The sequence below is a fragment of the Stenella coeruleoalba genome (genome assembly GCF_951394435.1).
Source record: "Stenella coeruleoalba genome assembly, chromosome: 16".
Lineage (NCBI taxonomy): Eukaryota > Metazoa > Chordata > Mammalia > Artiodactyla > Delphinidae > Stenella > Stenella coeruleoalba.
In genome coordinates, this window is record NC_137162.1 from 63,732,898 (window position 1) to 63,756,262 (window position 23,365).

The 23,365-nt window shown below is 35.5% G+C and overlaps 1 protein-coding gene across 8 annotated transcripts in view; it reads left to right on the forward strand.

The window, feature by feature from the left end:
- The window catches only part of HERC4 (HECT and RLD domain containing E3 ubiquitin protein ligase 4), a 239,152-nt gene that overhangs the window by 103,123 nt on the left and 112,664 nt on the right, over positions 1-23,365 (forward strand). The window contains exons 1-2 of one of the 8 annotated variants that reach the window (XM_079900843.1): positions 902-4,023; positions 4,128-4,260. The exons of 6 other annotated variants lie outside the window; for them this stretch is intronic. In XM_079900843.1, coding sequence (XP_079756969.1) covers positions 4,245-4,260 — 16 coding nt within the window. In that variant the 5' untranslated portion in view covers positions 902-4,023; positions 4,128-4,244. Of the gene's footprint in view, positions 1-901; positions 4,261-23,365 lie in introns of those variants that run through there. One more of the 8 variants, XM_079900842.1, reaches the window with a different exon arrangement.

The window sequence follows — 23,365 nt, forward strand, 5'->3', positions numbered from 1 at the left end:
ACTCTCAACCACTGTGCCACCAGGGAAGCCCTGGGCAGATTTTAAATGCATAATTTACTGTGTTGTGTTCCATGTATCAGAAAGGGGGAAAATTAAGATGAAAGCTTTTTACTTTCACTTAGTTGCTGAAAATATAATCCTAAGTATTCTCTTGTTTTTCCTATTATATTTTAAATACATGATTCCATTTAGTTTGAAATATCTTTTATTTCCCTAGTATCTTACTTTCAAGTAATAACACTAGCTATTAAAAGTTTTGTGTCTGTGAGATGTCCTGATTATGTAGTAGCCATACGAACCAAATTTAAAATAATTTGTAGGGTAATGAGAATTTTGAGGAATTTGGTCACATTTCATGTTCTGTTTTCCTGGATATACATATTTTAAGGTCAAATATTACCACATTTAGAAAAATTGTTAATGTGAATTTCACTTTCAGTTGTGTTAACTAAAAGTTAATTCTTAAGATGGTAAATTCAGATAAGATTATAGCTGTACTGATTTACAGTTTCTTTTAACTTTAACAATAATGGCACCTCAGTATTTTCTATGGCAGTTATCTTTCTTTACCACGTCATTATTTAAGTGGTTTCTATTGTTAGTCTACTTTTGAGAGGTTAATATAAGTATAATAAGGTATTAAATTAAGGTATGTTTCTCTTTTTTCATACCATCTCACCACCATGCCCAGCCTCACTTTTCTAACTTGTAAATTATGGTATAGTTTTCATCCTTCGTTGACAGGGTTTTAATCTCTTTTCTTCTGCCTTGATTTGTAATTTAATTTTTTTGGATGAATAGTAGTGATGCTTAATACAATAGGTTTAATTATTGTAAAACTCAAGGTAAACGGTAGTTTTCTTGTACTCTACCTCATGAAGAATATTCTATGGAATCTTATCAGATTTTCATAATCTTAGGCATTGAGGTTGTCATGTTGTTAGACATGAATGGTAATTTATTGATATGTATTTGTTATCACTGCTTCAGAGGCAGATGGATCCTTTACCTTTTTTGCTTAGCTTGGAATGCTGCCTCAGGTTGAGATTTTCATGGTATTGGGGCTGTTACTGTTCTTGTACTTAACATGCCCCACAGAAATAACTGAACATATCTCTGTATTGCTTTAGTAATTTCTCAGAGGCCTCAGGGCAAGTAGAAAGTACAAAGCTAGCAAAAAGAAATTGCCAATATAGTTACTGAAATTTACTAAGATTTACATTTTTTAAATGTTATTAAACATCTGTCCTGTGTCCAACACAAGGGTGATAGACACTGTGCACTAATAGTATAATGATTATTATAGTGCCTGGAACAGCTTTTAACCCTATAGGTGAGGTTCTGAGAAACTTAACTAGCCAGAAGAGGCTTCTTTGTGGTCATGCTGACACTGTGATGATTACGTTGTGACATTTATATCACTCTATTGATTCATCGTGGAAGCAATATTTGGCGATATAAAGTTGGGAGGGTGGGTTTACCTAATTTTTGATACCTCTTTAGGATTGCCTTGTTGTCCAGAGTACATCACAGTCTATGGAATAGAAAAATGAAAGGCATAAACTTTGTCTTTGAAAAATTTAGAGCCTGGGTTGGGCATTAAGGCATATGTAAATGAAATAACTAGAGAGAATTGAAATTTGACCTGATGTGGTATGTATTTTGAGACTGGGAAGTTTAAATGATGGGAAATGTCATTGTGGGATAGAATTGAAGAGTTCTGGGAGAAAATGAAGCCTTAAGTTTAATTCAATGATTGGTCACATAAATAGCCAGAAAATAAATCTAGAGCTGAAATAGCTTTATGGAAGAGAATCCTTATCCTGAGAAAAACTTTTTATTGCTAGAAGGCCAGATTCAATGATGTATTGAAGTGTACCTAGTTAAAGAGGTAGGAAAAAGTAAAAGTTCAAAGGGAGGTAGTTGCTCTGATAGGAGCTTAATCTTTTAACCTCAGTTTTGATTTAAGGGGATTGAGTGGAAAATGTAATAATGTTTTTAACCAAAAGTATTTCTCTTTGGAATAATTCCTTAATGATTTAAATATACTCCTTTTCTAGCCTTTTTTTTTTTTAATTTGTGAGTTTGAGGAATGAATTAGAAGATACAGAGTTCTCATTTAATTGCTTTTGAAGTCTTTGGGTAACAGAATGAGTCTGGTTGAATTTTAGGACCATGTAATAAACAATAGTTCACTTCATCAGAGCTTTAAACTTGTGTCATGAAGAAAGCAAACAGAAAGCTAAGAATTGTTTTCTTATAGAGATTGGCTTTATAAGCATACTGAATATTAAGAAGTAAAAGAGAAAGAGGTCGCCTCATTCATTAAGGATAAGCTATTCTTGAGAGTCATGGTAACGTCTTGGAGGACTCAACCTTACAGTGTAGTAAACAGATTTGACCTATGGCCTGTTGGGAGAAGTTTCCATTCTGGACATTCTAGTAACCACATGGGAAGATTTCACTCATTTCCTTTATTATACCAAGAGTGCAGATTACATCCATTTTCATCTCCGTTCTCTTGTATATGTATAATCCTTGCTTTCACTACTAGCTCTTTCTGAACTATTTCCAGAGAAGTGAACATCTATTTCACTTTCATGTATGTATTTTTCCTTCATAGGAATTTTTTTAAACCTTTTAAAATCTAGAGGCGCTCAGTTTTTTCCTTAATTCGTAGCTAACAGGTAAATAGTATATTTAATCTTCAAAGTGCTAGGTCAGTCCACCTAAATAAAGTGTTAGTTTTATTTTTGTACTTCCAAATTTGCTTCTGGAAATTTTAAGATAACATTTAGAAAGTGTACTTAATAAGATTGTTTACTCACTGTGTATCCACCATAGGTAGAATTTGGTGTCCATGGACCTAAATATATGTTTTACACACCTGTTTCCATTTGTTTTGTGTTAGAAACAGCGCTAAACTATTTTATGTCCATAATTTGAAAATAATGTGATACAGTTTGTTAAAAATGACTGTTTTAATAGCGTTTTATGGTGTACAAAATTCTTTTGAATAGATTATGTATCTTATTTAATCCTCACAACAGTCTTGCTTGTTAGCTAGGGCAGGTGTTATGGTCCCCCTTTTTCAGATGAGGAAACTGAAGTTAAAAGAGCTTAACCACTAGAGTAGTAAATATTAAGAGAACATTCTAAACCTTGTGGTTTTATCTTTATCCCACAAAGTTTTGCCCCTGCCATATTTAGAAGGTAGAGGAATATTTATTCAAGGAGGAAACTAGTTTACATCATTATTTTAATGTAATTCTGAGGGTTTAAAAAACTCTTAAAAATTACTATTTTATGACTAAAGGTATACAATGATGACATCATGTTTTTTTAATCCCTCCCCAGTCCCTTCCCTGTGCATAAATTCAAAGAGAAGCCATTTTAGGAACCGTGTAATAAGGTTGAGAATTCTAGTTTCAGATGTAATATTGTATCAACACTAACTAAAAATTCAAATATATATGTTTTATTCTTGAACTGAAGACTGACTTCATTGCAAAGCCAGTAATAGATAAAGTTTTGAACAGTATGATAAAATTTTTTGTAGCTTGTGCTCAACTCTTCTACTGAAGATAAAAATATTATGAGCATTGATTCTGTTTTTGTGGCCCAAAATGGTAATTTCTACTGTTGATCATTCCAATAAAAACATTTTGGTCATATAGCAGTAATTTGCTTGCCTTTCTTCTTCATTTTCTGACCTGCTCTCTCTTTTCATAAAACATAAATCTATAAATGAACTCCTTAAAATATAGTTGAAATTTAAAAAGTAATATAGGAAAATAAATGTATAAATATGGGAAATAAAATTGTTCATATAAGAGTGGATTAAAAAATTCAAATAATCCCATATATTCCTTAATGAACCAAAGAAGCTCATTATGTTTTATAACTACTAATTTTCATAATACCTTTTAAGGAAGAGAAGGATGTGGATGATATGAAGACTTGAAAAAATAATTACTTGGTTCAGGAATGGAGGCTTGCTTTGGATGCTTTACTTTGAGAAAGGTTAGTGTCCAAGAATCACAGTGTTGAGGGTAGGGAAAAAAAATCATAATGCAAACAGATGACTACTGTTAGAGAGATGTATAATAATACTTTACTTTGTGTAGGACCCTACATCTGAGGAATTTCAAGAGCATTACACAATAACTCATGGTTCCTTTCAAAATGCTTGTGACACAATTTGCAAGAATTATCCTCATCTTAGGGGATAAATTTACGGAGAAATGGCAGCACAAGTTGGTAAGTAACTTGTCAAAACAGCAGGTGACTGGTGAACAGCTATAAATTGAATCTGAAAATTTAAGTCTACCAGTCTCCTACCTTATTCACTAAATTGTGCTTATGTTTAGAATTATTTACAATAGTATCTTCTATTTGAGGCAGATCAAATACTAATGCACAGATTGTTTTTTTGCCATTCTATTGATGGCCTATTGAAATGAATCATTATTTTACCAAGATGCTTGCATTGTGATACCACTTTGGTATTTCATCATAACCTTGTGTGGTATGAAGAATATTTAAGCAAAGGAACAAAAACTTACTGTGGTAACACACAGTCTTCTTTCCTCTGTTATATATCATATTCTCTATCCCTTTGTTGTCTAATGCTGTGCTGTGCTACTATCCAAGGTCCATAGTAACTGCCAGGCACAACTGATTTGGTGGCTAACATTGGAACTTGGGTTAATTATGTTGTATCAAGTCTGCCATGTATCTCTCTGTAGGATGCATTGGTTTGGTGAATGCTTTATAAAACCATTAACCCACAGAGAAGCAATGATAGTAGTAGATGCCTAATCTGAACAGTCTAACAAATAGAGGCTTCTTTAAATGATTTGGAACCAATGATTTTCTCTTTGTGTTTGGTATGTTAGTGTTTTTTTCTGATTGGAAGTGAGCCACATATGTTCCTTGAAAGAACAGGAGTATGGAAAGTTTCACAGTTTGAGCAGTTACTAAGGATTCTTGTTACAGATGATAGCCAAGATGGTCTAGGTTCTATCACCTTAGTATAAGTACAGTCGTCTCTCAGAATCCGTGGAGGATTGGTTTCAGGAGCCTCGAAGATACCAAAATCCATGGATGCTCAAGTCCCTTATATAAAATGGCATAGTATTTGCATATAACCTACACATATATTTTAAATCATTTCTAGATTACTTATAATACCTAATACAATGTAAATAGCTATAAATACAATGTAAATGATATGTAAATAGCTGCTGGCATGGGAAATTCAAGCTTTGCTTTTTGGAAATCTGGAATTTTTTTTTTTCCCCAAATACAGTTGACCTTTGAACAACATGGGTGTTAGGGGTGCTGATCCCCCATGCAAGTGAAAGGCTCCATACTGCTATCTCTACCTTAAGAACAAAGGGATTGAAAGTGACTCACCCAAGGGCAAGAAGCTGAAACAGTTTGGATAGAATCAGAACTCAAACCCTAGCTTTATTATTCCACATTTTGTGATCTCTGAGCATAAACTTTTCCCTTACACAAAGATCTGTAAAATGAAAATACAGGCTTTATATTTATTGAAGTAAACCGATGTATAAGTAGATCCTTGCAGTTCAAACCCATCTTGTTCAAGGGTCAGCTGTACTTTCCATCCACGTGTTGGTTGAATGCTGAGATGCGGAACTCACGGATAAGGAGGGCCGACTGTATTCTTTGGGTTTCATGTCCCCGATATGTCACGAGTGTAGCACTGTTGTTAAAGCTCATTTCTCACAAACCCCATGTATTTTTTTTCCCTGGTACGCGGGCCTCTCATTGTTGTGGCCTCTCCTATTGCGGAGCACAGGCTCCGGACGCGCAGGCTCAGCGGCCATGGCTCACGGGCCTAGCCGCTCCGCGGCATGTGGGATCTTCCCAGACCGGGGCATGAACCTGTGTCCCCTGCATCGGCAGGCGGACTCTCAACCACTGCGCCACCAGGGAAGCTCCCCCATTATTTTTAAAATCGCTTTGAAGAAATAAATCAAGTCTCACTTCATAGATGTTAAGTTTTCCTAGGCTGTAAGGCATATCATGTACTTGGGATACATATTAAAACTAACAGAGAAAATGTATTCAGCCATTGTTATAGGGTTTCTTTGGACTAGGATTGTGTTAAGTTGGAGAAAAGTGGGAAACATTAATAAAGGATCCGTATTAAAAAGCTCATGGTTTATGTTATTTCAGCTTCTATGGGTTTTTTTTTTCCCTATGCTGATGGAACTTAAAAGGCAATAATTATTTTTATATCTTAATGAATTGTTGTGATTCCTTTACATGCTAGAAAAATCTGTGCTGTGTACAGTTGTATTACTGGAGTTAATTTTGTTAAAAGGGAAATTTCTTGAATTTTGGTGGCTTTCTTTAAACCATAATATTTTATTTATTTACCTGGAATTACTCTTTTTTCTTCAGTTCTAGTATGGCAGAATTTTATTTTAGCTTTTCTTGGCCATAAGGAAAACATTCTATAATTCTTTAGTAATGTGTTTTTCATTTTAAAATACCTTATTTCTTTATTAATGTCTAAGTTTAGTTTCATTTTATTCCTTTGCTGGGTGTCATACTATTCTGAAATAACACATTTTTAGTTTTTCATAGTTTTATTACATATTCTTTTTTAAAAACTTATTTATTTATTTTTAGTTTTGGCTGCGTTGGGTCTTCGTTTCTGCATGCGGGCTTTCTCTAGCTGCGGTGAGTGGGGGGGCTACTCTTCGTTGCAGTGCACGGGCTTCTCGTTGTGGTGGCTTCTCTTGCTGTGGAGCACGGGCTCTAGGCACATGGGCTTCAGTAGTTGTGGCTTGGGGGCTCTAGAGCACAGGCTCAGTACTTGTGGCACACGGGCTTAGTTGCTCCACGGCATGTGAGATCTTCCCAGACCAGGGCTTGAACCCGTGTCCCCTGTGTTGGCAGGTGGATTCTTAACCACTGCGCCACCAGGGAAGTCCCTTATTACATATTCTTGGGAGGGGAATCAGGAAATATAGGGAAAATAAAAATCAACCATAATGCCATCATGCACAGATAAATACTGCCATCATTTGACAGTTTTTCTATACTCATGTATGTTTCCGATTATGGACTGGGAATATGTTTTTCTTTCTCAACTTTTTTTTTCAGTAATAATTGAATAAAACTTTAGTAAATATTTCCCCATGGTTTTAAAATACTGTTTAGGGATATTTTAATGATTATTTAACCTTTCATCATTTTTTTAAAAATGTATTTATTTTATTTATATTTGCTGCGTTGGATCTTCGTTGCTGCACCTGGGCTTTCTCTAGTTGCAGCAAGCGGGGGCTGCTCTTCGTTGTGGTGCGCGGGCTTCTCATTGCAGTGGCTTCTCTTGTTGTGGAGCACGGGCTCTAGGCGGGCAGGCTTCAGTAGTTGTGGCGTGTGGGCTCTATAGAGTGCAGGCTCAGTAGTTGTGGCTCGTGGGCTCTAGAGCACTGGCTCAGTAGTTGTGGCACGTGGGCTTTGTTGCTCTGCGACATGTGGGATCTTCCTGGACCAGGGCTCGAACCTGTGTCCCCTGCATTGGCAGGCAGATTCTTAACCACTGCACCACCAGGGAAGTCCCCAAGGAAACAAAGGTTTTGAAGTCACAAGATGCAGTCACATAGAAGTTCTTGATTTCACTAATAGCTGAAATAATTGTAACTATAAGTTGTATATGTGCTGGCATGTAGGCAAGAGCCCCTGGGAAATGTGCCCTGTGAGAGAATGATGTTGCTTCTGTGAAAGAGAAATGAAAGTGAGGAAGGAATAGGGTAAGGCTAAAAGAGACCCTAAGGACCCTTAGGAGTTTCTGAAGACAATTGGAGGAAAGTTTAGGTGCTTTACCTATAAGTTCTAGAATGTAAAAAATAAAACAAACTAGTGAAGACAACAAAAAAGAAACAGACTCAGAGATACAGAGCACAAACTAGTGGTTACAGGTGAGGAGAGGGAAGGAAGGAGGGGCAAAATAGGGGTAGGGAATTAAGTGGCACTACTCTGTATAAAATAAATAAGCTACAAAGATATATTGCGCAGCACAGGGAATATAGCCAATATTTTATAACTATAAATGGAGTATAATCTTTAAAAATTGGGAATCACTATGTTGTACACTTGAAACTTAGATAATACTGTAAATCAACTATACCTCAATTAAAAAACAAAACGTAGTGGAAACAAGATTCAATTAGATGTCAACAGTCAAAGCAAAGGCAGCGTTTACAATAGCAAGAAAAAGACAAAATGACTTAGTCATAACCTAAGAAATGTGTGAGACATAATATGAAGAAGACTTGAAAGCACGTATGAGGGATAGAAAAAACTTGAAAAATTGAAACCACATTTGTGGATGGGAATACTCAACCTACATAGACCTGTCAGTTTCTCTAAAATTAATATCAGTTTAATATGATCCTAATAAAAATAGCAAGTGTTTTTTCTTCCCCCCCCCCCCCAGGAACTTGAGAAATGGATTCTCTAGTTCATATGGAAAAAGTAAACCAATGTAGCCAGGAAAACTCTGAAAAACAAGAGCGAAATATATATATATATATATATATATATATATAAAAATATATAGTAACATTTTACTTTTAAAGCCTTGGTAGTTAAAACTGCCCCACAAATAGACATATTAAATAAAATAGAATAGAAAGCCCAGACATAAACTAATCAACGGAGAAAAAAATTCAAGTGAGGGATAGTCAATAAATGATCTTGGTATAAGTAGAAGCATCATCTAGGGAATAAAAAAGTTGGATTAATACCTCACGCCATGTATGTATTGGATAAATTTTAAATGAATCACATATTTAAATGTAAAGGTTACAATGATAAATGTGCTCAAAGAAAACATGGACTAATTTTTTAAAAATTATTTTGGAGTCAGGAAATCCTTTCTGAATTGTGAAAAGATGAAGTAAACTGCATGGAAGTAAAAATAATTTTGCTATGTAGAAGTCACTGTAAAAGTCAAAAGACAAATAGGAAATATTTATGAATTTTAATATTTATATTGAAATCAAAATGCAAGTCTCCGAGATATAAAGCACTCCTAGAAATTGATGAGATAAGAAGAAGACAGTAGCAAAATGGGCAAAGGATAGGAAGAGGCACTTCACAGAAAAGGAAGTACAAATGACTTTTAAACAGTGAATACTCTTCAGCCTCATTCATACTAAGAGAAATGCAGAAGACTATGTGTATGACTGGGGTACCATCTCTATAGTGAGGCTGTCAGTAAATAAGTGTTCATAGGTTGTTAGTGTAAATTGATAAACCCTTATGAGGGTTATTTTGCCAGCATATATCAGAATTACAAATGCACAAACCCTTTCTCCAAGAAGTCCAAGAGTATAGCCCTTGATTTGATAGCTATGTTTGTACATATACAAAATGAGTGTTGCTGCAACATTGTTTATAATAGCAAATATTAGAAACAATCTTATGACAGTCTGTTGGGAACTGGTCAAATAATTCAGTCAGTGTAATGCTATATAGTTATGAAGAGAATGAAGGAGTTTTTTGCATACTAATATAGAAAGCTCTAAGATTAAGTAAAAAGAGCAAGGTGTAGAACATTGTGTATAAAGCTGTATTTTGGATTAAAAAAAGACAAATATACATTTGTATTTGCTTATAGATATATTAAGAAAAACCCTGGAAGAATATATCCAACTAATAATGGATATATTTATTCTTGGTGCAGAGGTAAGATAAGGGGTGAGAACTAGACTGGTAGAAGACATGGATGATAGACTCAGATTTTTCCGTACATGTATTTAAAAAAAAATGTAGACATATTATCTGTTATTTTTTTTAAAATAAAAGGGTAGGCTCTGGAATTAGAGTGCTTGGATACAAATTCTGGCTCTTTCACTTCTTAACTATGTTATCTTGGGCACATAGCTTAGTCTCTGTGTTAAGTATTCGCTTCTGTAAAATTAGGATAATCATGCCAAGGGTGGTTGTAAGGGATTAAGTGAGATATCACATGAAGTGCAAAGAACAATGCCTAGCATGTGGTAAGTGCTCAATAAATGTTTTCTAAAAAGAAAAAAGCCATTAATGTTAGTGTGAGAATGTAATTTTAGGTAAGCCTTACACTGAAGTGGCTATATGCTGTTTCTGTATGTTCCTTGAGATAGACAATACGTATCCTTTCATTTACAACTGAAATTCAGGCATTTATTCAACAGAGGATGTCTACTTTGTCCTAGACGTTGTGCTAACCATGAAAGTACTTATGTTTAGTCTTCAGTTACCTTGTTGGAGCTCATATTCAAAAATTATACCAAAATTTCCCAAAAATGTATGTTTGTTTTGTTTAGAGATAATGTTAGAGCAAGATATAAAATAAATTCAATTCCTTTACTGTTAGACTAAAGATATAGTAATAACAGAAAAAACATAGATGCCTTTTTCTTGTGAGAAGCACATAAACGATAGGAGTTAGATTAATCGTTTATTTTCAAAAGTTTATTTACTGAAGAGTACTAATTAGAACATTTCTTGGTCCATTCAGGCTGCTACAACAAAATTACTATAGTTTGGGTGGTTTAAACAACAACCCTGTATTTCTCTCGGTTTTTTTTTTTTTTTTTCTCTCGGTTTTTGAGGCTGGGGAATCCAAGATCAAGGTGCTAGCAGATTTGTTACCTAGTGAGAACTTGCTTCTTGGTTCTTAGATGGCCATCTTTTCATTATGTCCTTATATGGTAGAAGGGTGAGGGAGCTGTCTAAGAAAGGGCACTAATCATGAGGGCTTCACCCTTATGACCTAATTACCTCCTAAAGCCCTACCTCCTAATACCATAACATTGGGGGCTAGAATTTCAGCATATGAATTTGGGGGGGGGGGTGACACAAACATACAGTCTATAACAGAAGGTATAGTTTGTGTACTGATATTTTGAGGAACAGACACTTAAATTCTGCTTATTCATACTTTTAAACCTGCCCCTCCCAAAGTGATAAGCTGACCTTTAAATTTAAATTTTTAAATTTGTAAACTGTTCTAAGAATGTACATGTTGGATATGTTGGATATGGTATGGTAAAGTCATTGTGGCCATAAAGGGAAGAGAGAATGAGGCTTGGAAGTTCATTATGCTCACTGGTTCCAGAGAGAGGAGGTCACTGCATGCCACACAGAGCTGCAGGGGAAGATACCAGGGTAGTCAGGAGGCAGAAAACAAGAGCTCAGGGGAGATTTTAAGGTTGTAGCCTTATTGAGGTTTTCCTGGGAAAGGCAAACTAGGCAGAATAAACAGATTAGGATTGGCTAGTTTGATTAATTCCTCCAGGCTTTGGTCTATAGGGTTGGTTTCTTGTTTCCTGATACCTGGCCCTGGGATGATTTAAGGTAAGGGAGATAAGGGTTTGGTGTGTGAGAGTTAGATAAGGAGATAGTTGGTGGAATGAACTCTGGATTGGTCAATTTGCATATGAAAGGCAGGAGTTGATAGGCAAGTTGTTATCTTTAGGAATTAGCTAGTCCTGGGAGGTGCCGACTCTTCTGGTGTCTATAATCCCCTCCCCCCACCATTCCTATGTCAGCATCAAGAATATAGAAAGTAAGAATATAGTTAATTGTCTCTGTGATGAATGAATGCCAAATATACCAAAATGTATCTAAGAAAACACAGAACAAAAATTCTGGCAGTATATTCTGAGGGTTCATTCTTGCTAGTCTTAAAAAGAAATTGAAGTAAAGCAGTTATTTGATTGATAGTATATTTATGTTGGAGTCTTTATATTTCAATTTTACTTCTCCTTTCCTCTTCAAAGCAGTTAATTTCAGCAGTTCCTAGCCATAAAGAAAGGACTTTCCTGAAGAAAAAATAATGTAAAGCCCTAAGTATTTATACAGTTTTAAGTATGTTTTGAAAATAGATTATTAAAACATAACCTTGTTGTTTAAGTATTATTAACAAAAGGACAACAGTTCAATCAGTAGGGAAATGTTTATATCTTAGTGCCTTTATCTGTGAAGTAGGGATGATGGTATACCTGTCTCATGATGTTTATGAGGATTAAATGAGATTAAACAAACAAAGGGCTTAGCACAGTGCCAGGCACATAATCGTCTTGTTTATGTTACCTGTATACCTGTATGTAGGTAAGAATGCATAAAAGGGGTATGAGCTTGTAAACATATCCGTTATAAAGAATTTTTTAATCTAGTTACATCTCCATATGAACATTATTATGGGCTGTCAACTAAGACATGTAAGTTACTGTATGTTAAGTTTTGATTTTATCAAAGAACTTATTAAAATGTTTTCATGACTATGAGTTGTACCATTCCAAATTCTTATTGGTAATTATTGGTAATAATTTTAGAGAATAAGCATTTTCATTAAATATTTTATGTTTTAGTTTTACTTAATTCTTAATTTTTTAGAATATATTTTATGATGATCATTATATGATCATATTAGACATCCTTTAAAAAGTGTCAGTAAACAATAATTTTACTTTAGGAATAGGGAAATAGCATGCTGCCTTGAGTGAAGTAGCCATTTGGTTATTTGTTATCTCTATCACAAAATTAGCAATATGATTATTTAAAGTAAAAAAAAAGCATTCTGAATTATTTATTGGTGTTACTCACTAATCCCAAGTGACTAATGTCTTCATCTTTTAAAAATTCAGCATCGTAAGATGTGTCAACTACACATTCACTTGTTCAATTAAACAATTAAAGAACCATAAAAGAAGAAAAAAACACTTGTAGATAATCAGTGTTGACAATTTAGTATTTATTTTTCCAGCCTTTTCTCTGCATATATATTGGGGCTGTATGTGACATATTTTTATACAAGAATGGAGTTACACAGTACCTTTTTAATTTCACAGTATAGCATCTTGTGAACATTAAATTTCTAGAGATGGATATAAGTGAACTTTGCATTGCTCTAGTTGGAGTTTTGAGTTATTCAGAGAGAAGGGAAGAGGAAAATCTATATTTACAGCAACTAGTGAGGCATAGTAGGCAGAGGATTCTGGCTGAATTAAACATTTACTAAGTAATTGATACGGAGCTGCTTTTTTTTGTGGCTGCGTTGGGTCTTTGTTGCTGCGTGCAGACTTTCTGTAGTTGCTTGAGTGGGGGCTTCTCTTAGTTGCTGTATATGAGCTTCTCATTGCAGTGGCTTCTCTTGTTGCAGAGCACGGGCTCTAGGCATGCAGGCTTCAGTAGTTGTGGCACACGGGCTCAGTAGTTGTGGTATGCGGGCTCTAGAGTGCAGGCTCAGTAGTTGTGGCGCATGGGCTTAGTTGCTCCACAGCATGTGGGATCTTCCCGGACCAGGGCTGGAACCTGTGTCACCTGCACGGGCAGGTGGATGCTTAACCACTGTGCCACCAGGGAAGTCCCTGAAATGGAGCTTCTTAAAATTAGCTTTTCACAAAGTATATTCCTTCTGACCTCCAGTTTTGTAATTGTTATTAACATGACTGTGCTTGTTGCTATTCATAACTATATATTTTTTTAGACCCTGATAACTTGAGAATAAAATATCAACAAAGATTTTTGTTCTCTGTGTAAAACACTGACAGTTGTTCAAACTGTTGAAGTTTTTTCTTTTTTAATTAAACATACATGTAGAACTTCATTAAGCTCATATACCACATTAAGAGTTAAGATTTTCTTTTATTAAATGTAGATTTTATTTATTTATTTATTTATTTTTGGCTGCGTTGGTTCTTCGTTGCTGCACGCAGGCTTTCTTTAGTTGCGTCGAGCTGGGGCTACTCTTCGTTGGGTGCGCGGGCTTCTCATTGCAGTGGCTTCTCTTGTTGCGGAGCACGGGCTCTAGGCGCGTGGGCTTCGGTGGTTGTGGCTCATGGGCTCTAGAGCGCAGGCTCAGTAGTTGTGGTGCACGGGCTTCGTTGCTCCGCAGCACATGGGATCTTCCCGGACCAGGACTCGAACCCGTGTCCCATGCATTGGCAGGCAGATTCTCAACCACTGCGCCACCAGGGAAGCCCAGAATTGCGTTTTTAAAAACTCTAAATTTTTCTTTGCTCATGGAAATACTGCTAGGTATCATAAATGGGTTTTCAAACCAATCTTTAAAACACATTATACCTAAGTGTAATACTCTATCAATAATTATATTTAACTGAGCTTTGTAACATTTTCTGTAGAAAAATTCATTGGAGTTTTACATTTGGGTGTCAGAAATTATCTTCACGTATCACTTATCCTGGCTTGTTTAGCTCTCTTGCTTTATTGGTTCCAGAAAGCTTACGATAGATATTTGTGAGCAGCATTTAACTTAACTGTGTATCACATTTGAAATATAAATAATACTTGACTATAGCCATTGTTTCCTAGAGAAGAAAATTAATTAGACCAGGTTAGTTATTTCCCTAGTATTTTGATTTGGAGAAACAAAGGACATTTGTTCCTGTGGGGTTTGGGGTCAGTTATAATTTGGGGACTTACTATATCTTAAAAAAAAAAAATTCTTTTTTTCCCTGATTACCAAAATAGTACATTTTTATAACTTTTTAAAAGTTACAGAAATATATGATTTGAAAAGTGGAAGCCACTTTTTCCCTACATCCTAAAGATGACTACTGTTTCTTTATATTTTCATATCTTTTATACCTGTATTAAAATATGTAATCCTGTACACACATACATAAAGTTCTGTGGTTCTCTTTTGCATTTAACGTATTTTTGTCTTTTCATGTTATACTGTATAGACATTCATTTTAATAGAAGCACCGATTTCTATTACATGGATATTCCATAATTTATTTACCTACCTGTTACTGGAAGTCACGTTATTTCCTGTTGTTGTTATTGTTGTTTCCCAAAAGGAAAGTTTCTGGGTCAGAGGACATGCATGTTTAGAATTGTAATACGCATTGCCAACTAGCTCTTGCTCTCTAAAAAGCTTTTTTTTTTTTGAGCTTGTATTTTTTTTTTTTTTTTTTTTTTTTTTTGCAGTACACGGGCCTCTCACTGTTGTGGCCTCTACCGTTGCGGAGCACAGGCTCCGGACGCGCAGGCTCAGCGGCCATGGCTCACGGGCCCAGCCGCTCCGCGGCATGTGGGAACTTCCCGGACCGGGGCACGAACCCGTGTCCACTGTATTGGCAGGTGGACTCTCAACCACTGCACCACCAGGGAAGCCCTGAGCTTGTATTTTAAAGATTGTTTAGAGAAATGTGTCTTTTGCCAATTTTGTGTAAATTTTTTTTGCCATTTAAAAAGTTGTTTGGTATGGAAATAATGTAATTCGAACTAGAAACTTCTAAATTTCAAAATCAAGTTTATCTGTGATTGAATTATTCAGAATAAGTTATTTCTGTGGATCACCTTTAAAACAAAGATGGTAGTACTTGGGTAACTTGACAGGAATGTTTTGAACCCAAAAATATTTATTTAAGTGTATTTGTTTGCTAGGGCTGCCATAACAAAGTACCACAGACTAGGTGGCTTAAGTAACAGAAATGTATTGTTTCACAGTTCTGGAGGCTAGAAACCCAACATCAGGGTGTCCTCAGCATTGGTTCGTTCTAAAGATTATGAAGGAAGGATCCATTCCAGGCCTCTCTCCTAGCTTCTGGTGGTTTGCAAGCAGTCGTTCACATGCATTCTCTTTGTGTGCTTGTCTGTGATGATGTTTCCTCTTTTATTGGGACACAAGTCAAATTAAGGGCCTACCCTGCTCCATATGACCTCATCTTAACTAATTATATCCTTGATGGCCATTTTTCAAATAAGGTCACATTCTGGGGTACTGGGGATTAGGACTTTCAGCATATCAATTTGGGGGTAACCCAATTTATCCCATAATAACAAGGTTTTGAGATCTGTAGATGAAAGAGGATACAGAGTAATGATAATGTTTATATTTTCCTTCAAATAGCTGTTTTAGAATTTCGAATAAGATGCAACTTTTAAGAGATGCTAGTTGTGAATATGTTACTAATGGTGTGTCTGTAGTATTACTTTTATACCCAAAACACACATTTTTTTTTTTTTTTTTTACTGTTTACAAGGTTCTCAGAGCATGTTGTTACTGGTGATTATATCTTATTATCAGGTTAAAACCCGTTTAGCAAAAGACTTAATAGACCATCTTGTATATTTTGTGATTGGTTGTCTAGGAAGAAGTGTTTATGTGTACTGTTATTATTGATAAATCAGTCTGGGTCATAGTCAGTCAATACTCACAGAGCTTTTCATGGTCATTCCTGGACATGCACACATGCAGGGCTGCAAAATACATGAGTCTCCTGATGTGTAGATTCCCAGCTGAGGTTCAACAAAGCACTGCTTTGCCTTCCTGTTATAATATGTCCTTTTTGTGATATATTTAATGCCACACTTTTTGCATTTTTATACTTTTTGTTGGTGATTTCACTGTTTAAAATGGCCCCCAAGCATATTGCTGAGGTGCTATCTAGTGTTCCTTAGCACAAGAAGGCTATGATGTGTCAAAGAAAAAAATCCATTGAGGCATGAGTTTACAGTGCTGTTGGCTCTGAATTCAATGTTAATGAATCAACAATATAATTAAGATGTCTTTAAATGGAAACGCACATAACACAAGGTTATGAATTGATCAGTTGATGAAATGTTGTGATTAGAGGCTTGTAGCAACCTAATCTTGTATTTTCCCTAGGGGCAGTCATTCGGTATTTGCTAAATAGGTATTTGTGGTGACTTTATGGAACATAGCTACTGTGAATAACAAGAATTGATGTATTCCCAACTAGACTAAAATAAAAAGACTAAAAATTATAAGTGGAACAGTGATGGGGTTTCCTAGAAGGGTGGTGCGGTGGTGAAATAAATCATCATATTTAGCATTCTTTTCTTCATACATTGTGCAGAGTTTTGCATTATCTTTCAAGGAAGTGTGAAAGAAGTTTGGAGTCACTGTTTTTGTAGTTTTTATTTTTCTCTTTGTACCTTTCATTAACCACAGTTGAGAATGAAAAAAAATTTTTTTTCTGTCCATAATGGCAAAGAGAAGAAAACTGACAGAGGAACATGTTCATAATTATGAGACATATCAGAAGGTGAATGTAGATACACCGCTGTATGGATATGGTGAAATTGATCATGTAAGTGAACTCTTAAAGAATGAGTCTGGAGATGATATTCTACATGAATTTTCACAAACTCAGGAATTGGTGAACATATTTGTTAGATCCCAAAGGAAATAGGTTGTTCTTATTCAGTTACTTATTCAGATGGAAGGATTTTATCATGTAACATTTTACAAGAACCTGGACCTATTCTGTGTTGCTAAAAGGATGTGCAACTGTATTCTTTCTTTTATGATGTTTCTGCAGCAAAATTTATTTGATGCAGTTTGTTAGTGAACAAATGCTGAAGTCAGAGGTGGATACAAAGGTAATTGGAGGAAATAAATGATGTAGAAATGAAAACCGTCATTAGGTTGAACATCTTTTTTTTTTTTTTTTTTTTTTTGCGGTACGTGGGCCTCTCACTGTTGTGGCCTCTCCCGTTGCGGAGCACAGGCTCTGGACGCGCAGGCTCAGCGGCCATGGCTCATGGGCCCAGCCGCTCCGCGGCATGTGGGATCTTCCCAGACCAGGGCACAAACCCGTGTCCCCTGCATCGGCAGGCGGACTCTCAACCACTGTGCCACCAGGGAAAGCCCTAGGTTGAACATTTTAATTGGTTTTTACAAATCTAAAAATGACAACATTTTGTGTTTATGGAGCAAAGAAGATGGCCTTTTTCTCCTTAATAAAACGATGCACCATCAGTTTTCAAAAATATTGCATTTTAACAGTACAAGTGTAAGAAGAACCAGAAGTAATGATGAGCTAGGGCTTATTAGATTTGTATTTGGAATATATCTGCTGTCAGTATTTACAAGATGGATATGTTATATCTATCTAGTTCTTTATCTTTTCTGTTTTTGCTCCTGTCTCTGAAAAATGTATTTTTTTCCTGCCTTTTTCAAGAAAGTCTCCTCCACTTAAGTTTTTTTTTGCTTTTTTGTGCCTCCACAAACTAAATGTTCCTTTTTTCTTTCCTTGAAGAGAAATATTGTGAACCATAAATACTGATATGAACAGCGTTATTTTTCTCAGACTTTTTATATGAACGTTTTGAAGCATAAAGAAAAGTAGAAAGAATAGCACAATGACCAACAGTTAACATTTTACCATGTGTTTTTATCTGTACGTATTTGTATTTTTTTAAAAAAGTACCTTATTCTGAATTACAGTCAACTGTAAGGATCATGCGCTGTTACTAAACTTTTTCCAACAAGTTTAGCATCATACGCTCATAATTCTAACATCTTCTTGTAGCTCCCATTTATCAGAGGAATCAATTGTTTTTGGTTTTTTTTAGGAATTTTTTCTTTTTCTAAAAATTTATTTATTTTTGGCTGCATTGTGTCTTCATTGCGGCGCGCAGGCTTTCTCTAGTTGCGGCAAGCGGGGGGCTACTCTTTGTTGCAGTGCGCGGGCCTCTCATTGCGATGGCTTCTCTTTGTTGCGGAGCACGGGCTCTAGGCGTGTAGGGCCTCAGTAGATGTGGCGTGCGGGCTCAGTAGTTGTGGCTCACGGGCTCTAGAGTGCAGGCTCAGTGGTTGTGGCGCATGGGTTTAGTTGCCCCGCGGCATGTGAGGTCTTCCTGGACCAGGGATCGAACCCGTGTCCCCTGCATTGGCAGGTGGATTCTTTTTTTTTTTTTTTTTTTTTGGCAGGTGGATTCTTAACCACTGCACCACCAGGGAAGCCCCTCAGTTGTTTTTTCATGGGCTTTCTTGACAAGTTTTTCTTTTGTTTTCTGTCCTTTTCCATATATATTCATACTCAACCTAAATTAAAGTGAATTTAATCCCTCTTACCCCTCCCTTTTCTGTGTTTGTTGGCATTGAAAGGCAAATGTAGCTTTGTGATTAAAACTTTGAGTTAGCATAATACCTGGTACATAATAAACACTCAACAAATCCTAGCTGTTAGGTTTGGTATGAATTCTGTTTTGTTTTATTTTTTTCTCTTTCTCATACAGGGCATCATTAAGCCAGGTTTTGTAGTGAATTTTTTGGTTTGTTTTGCTGGGTTCATTTATTCCCCCTTCTTTCTTGCTTATCATTGACTTTTTTGCAAGCCACCTTGTTTCGAGCATTCATCCAGAATTTGACCTGGATGTGAAATGTCTCAATATAACATTGACCTAACTTTCTAGCATACTGGGGGGAAACGGTTGAGGTTTTTCATTTTAATTAGCCATTTGGAAAAAATAAGTAGTTTAAAAAAATTGTACAAGAACTTAACAGTTTGTATATTTGTTGTCTGAAAAGCCTGTATTAAGTAGTAGTCCCAAGACATATGTTATTATGTTTCTTTAATAATATATTTCTCAGTAGTTATTCATTCTCAAAATAGGTATCTTAGTAATTTGATGGGGCTCAAATTCTGAAAGAACCAAAATTATTTATCTTGAGTTTTTAGTGTGTAGAAAAAAAAGTAAAGAGCCCAGTTCAGTTTTAAAGTGAAAACAATGGTTTTTATACATTGCTTTAACTATTTTCTCTAATGTTCTATTTAATTTTTAAAATAATTTTAATTTTAATTTTGAATAGATAATATATCCGCATGGTTCAAAAATCAAAATAATATAAATACACATTGAGAAGGTTTGCTCTTACACTTGACCACCCTATTTCCCTTCTACCCACATCCCCTATGGGCAACTATGTTTATTAGTTTTTTGTTTATCTTTTCAGTTTCTTTGTGTAAATGTAAGCAAATATGAATATTCATATTCTTTCCTCTTCCTTACACAAAAAATAGCAAATCATGTACATTATTCCACGTCTTGATTTTTTTTCCTACTTTTCTAATATACCCTTGAGATCTTTCCATATCAGCATGTAGCATTTCCTCTTTATTTATGTTTTCAGAGCATAGTGTCCCAGTGTGTGGATGGAATCCTTTATTGATGGATACTGGGAATATTTCCAGTCTTTTTGTTATTATATACAGCACTGCAAACACGTAAATACACTCACATTCACACACACGCACATATGTATTTGTACTCTACCCTCCTAGGTTCTCCAGCTGGGGCTTGTCTAGACAAAGGACAGATTAACAGGGAGAAAAACAAAACAAGTTTATTGCCTTGCGTTTACATGCAGGAGCACTCAGTAATGAGTAACTTAAGGTGGTAGTAGAACATGGGCTTATATAGCATCTTAATAAAAGAACAATAAATAGAGAAGTAATAAGACGAAAAGGACTTTTGAGTTTCTGGGGTGGCAAATTTTGGGAAGGTAAATATGTGGGGGAACTTAGATAAGGGCTAGTTAGTGAAGTTTGTTATGTAGCTTCTGCTGGTGCTGTCTCTGAGCTGATAAGTCTAGAGTTGCCTCCAGTGATTAACTCTTGTCCTTCCTGGTAGAGAGGGAAGGTGGGACACTTCAACAAATTTATTTCCTGCTTTTAGGCACATAGGAGAGCAAAGAGCTTTTCTTTTTAGTGGCTTTCAGCTCAAAGCAGTCCTTATGCCAAAGTGGCATGTTTTGGGTTGGCATATTCTGCTGCCCTTTAGTGCTTAGATGTATCTGCAGGGTATGGAATTGCTGGATCCAAAAGGTAATTGCATATGTTTTGTTAGGGTTTGCCACATTCTTTTGCATAAAGGTGGTTCTGTTTTGTACTTCCACTATCAATATACAAAAGTGCCTTTTCCCCCAACAGATTGTTATCAAACATATGGATTTTTATGAGATGAAAAATGTTATCTTGGTGTGTATTTATAAATACACTTTTTTAAATTAATAAACTTTCTAAGAACAGTTTAAAGTTCACAGCAAAATTGAGCAGAAAGTATAGAGTTCCCATACACTCTATACTACACGTATACAACCTCCCCCACTATCTGCAGCCTGTACCACAGTGGTACATTTATTACCATTAATGAACCTGTACTGACACATCATTGTCATCCAGAGTCCATAGTTTACATTAGCATTCACTCTGTGTTGTATATTCAATGGGTTTTGATGACTGCATAATGATACTTAGTATTGTACAGAATAGTAATAGTATCACACAGAATAGTTTCACTACCCTAAAAATCCCCTCTGCTCTGCCTGTTCATCCCTCCCTCCCTCTAACCCCAAGCAACCACTAATCTTTTTACTGTCTCCAAAGTTTTGCCTTTTCCAGAATGTCAAATGGTTGGATCATACATTTTGTAGCCTTTTCAGATTGGCTTCTTTCACTTCGTAATACACATTTTAGTTTCCTCCATGTGTTTTTGTGGCTTGAGAGCTCATTTCTTTTTAGCACTGAATAATATTCGATATACCACAGTTTATCCATTCACTTACTGAAGGACATTTTGATTGCTTCCAAATTTTGGCAGTTATGAATAAAGATGCTATAAACATCTGTGTGCACGTTTTTCTGTGGACATAAGTTTTCAACTCCTTTGAGTAAATACGAAAGAGCACAATTCCTGGATCTTATAATGGTATGGTTGGTTTTGTAAGAAACTACCAAACTGTCTTCCAAAGTATCTGTATCATTTTGCATGCCCATTAGCAACGAATGAGAGTTATTGTTGCTCTGTATCCTTACCAGTGTTTGGTATTGTCAGTTTTTTGGGTTTTGGCCTTTTTTTTTTTTTTGGGTACTTTAGGTACTTTTTTATTGAAAAAAATATGGACCGCTTCACGAATTTGCATGTCATCCTTGCACAGGGGCCATGCTAATCTTCTCTGTATCGTTCCAGTTTTAGTATATGTGCTGCCGAAGCGAGCCATTTTAATAGGTTTATAGTGGTATCTCATTTAAATTTGCAGTTCCCTGTTGATATATGATGTACAGCATGCCTTCATATGGTTATTTGCCATCTTTATGTCTTCTTGGTGTGGTGTCGGCTCACGTCTTTTGCACTGTTTTTTTAATTGGGTTTATTTTCTTATTGTTGAGTTTTAAGAGGGTGGTTTGTTTTTTTTGGTTTTTTTTGTTTTGGATAACAGTCCTTTATTAGATGTGTCTTTTGCACATATTTTCTCCCAGTCAGTGCCTTGTCTTCTCATTCCTTTGATAAACTTTTATAATTAAGTATGCAAAATTAGTGTATGGCTTTATGAATTTTCTAAGTGAACGTATTATTGGCTTCTCAGTGTAGTTTGAATTTTCATTTCTCTCATCAGTGAAGTTGAACATCTTTTCATAGGATTAAGGGCCATTTCTGTTTCTTCTTTGTGTGAACTATCAATTCACATCTTTTGCCATTTTTCATTTAATTACTGCTCTCCCCCACCCCCGCCCCAGTTAGTCTTTAAATATTAGGGAGGTTATTTCTTTATTTGACATGAATAACATTTTCCCTGTTTTTTTTTAATCAGTCTTTTCACTTTGCTTTTAGTTTATTCTGCTGTATTTGAAGAAATGATTTGAATTTTCTCTCATGGGTACAGGGAATCTCTTCCTCTTTCCTTACTTACACAGCTTAGTGTCACTGTCTTCCAGAATTCTTCTTAGTATCTTTCAGGGCTTTAAAAAGTATCTCATGTTGCCCTGGTACCTTTTGTATGTCTTTACCTTTGCGTTTAATAGCAATCCTTATCTTGCTTGTTTTTCTATAGACTGTAAACTCGTTGAGGACTAGAACTCTGTTTTATTTACCTTTATGTGTCTAGTGCTTGGAGCACACATGGTATACAATAAATATTAGTGTTTGGTATGCATGATTGTTTCTTTGTTGCTTGGATTTTTGGTGCCTTTGATTTTACAGCCATTGCTATCTAATTTAAGTACTCTTCATATATTATTGTTGAACCAACCAGTCTTATTCATCCTTCTTGTCATCCTTTCATTTCTGCTCTTTACTACATTTCCTTTGAGGATAGTTTTGGAGAGATACCGACTCATTTCAGGGGCCTCTGTGAAAAATTAACAGATCTTTTGTGCATTTTACTTCTTCATAATTAAGATTTATGGGATGCTTTGATGTAAATAAATGATGCCATACTTTTAAGTCCTTTTTCTTTTTTTTTTTCGTGGGGGGAGGCAATGTGTTATATATGTTTTGCTTTTATATGTTTCTACAATATAATTTTATAAGAACATATATACAAAATATACACAAAAAGTGAGAGATTAGTATAGTGAACGTCCATGTACTATTCATCAACTTCACGAGTTATTAACTTGTAGTACTTTAAGGTAAGTACTTAAAATAACATATCCTTAGAGTTATACAGATTCCTGAAGGCTGTCTAAGGGCTGACCTCCCACCCCAAAATGCAGAATAAGTAACCCAGATACAATTTGAATTTCTCTGTACATAGGGATTCAAACTTCTTTCA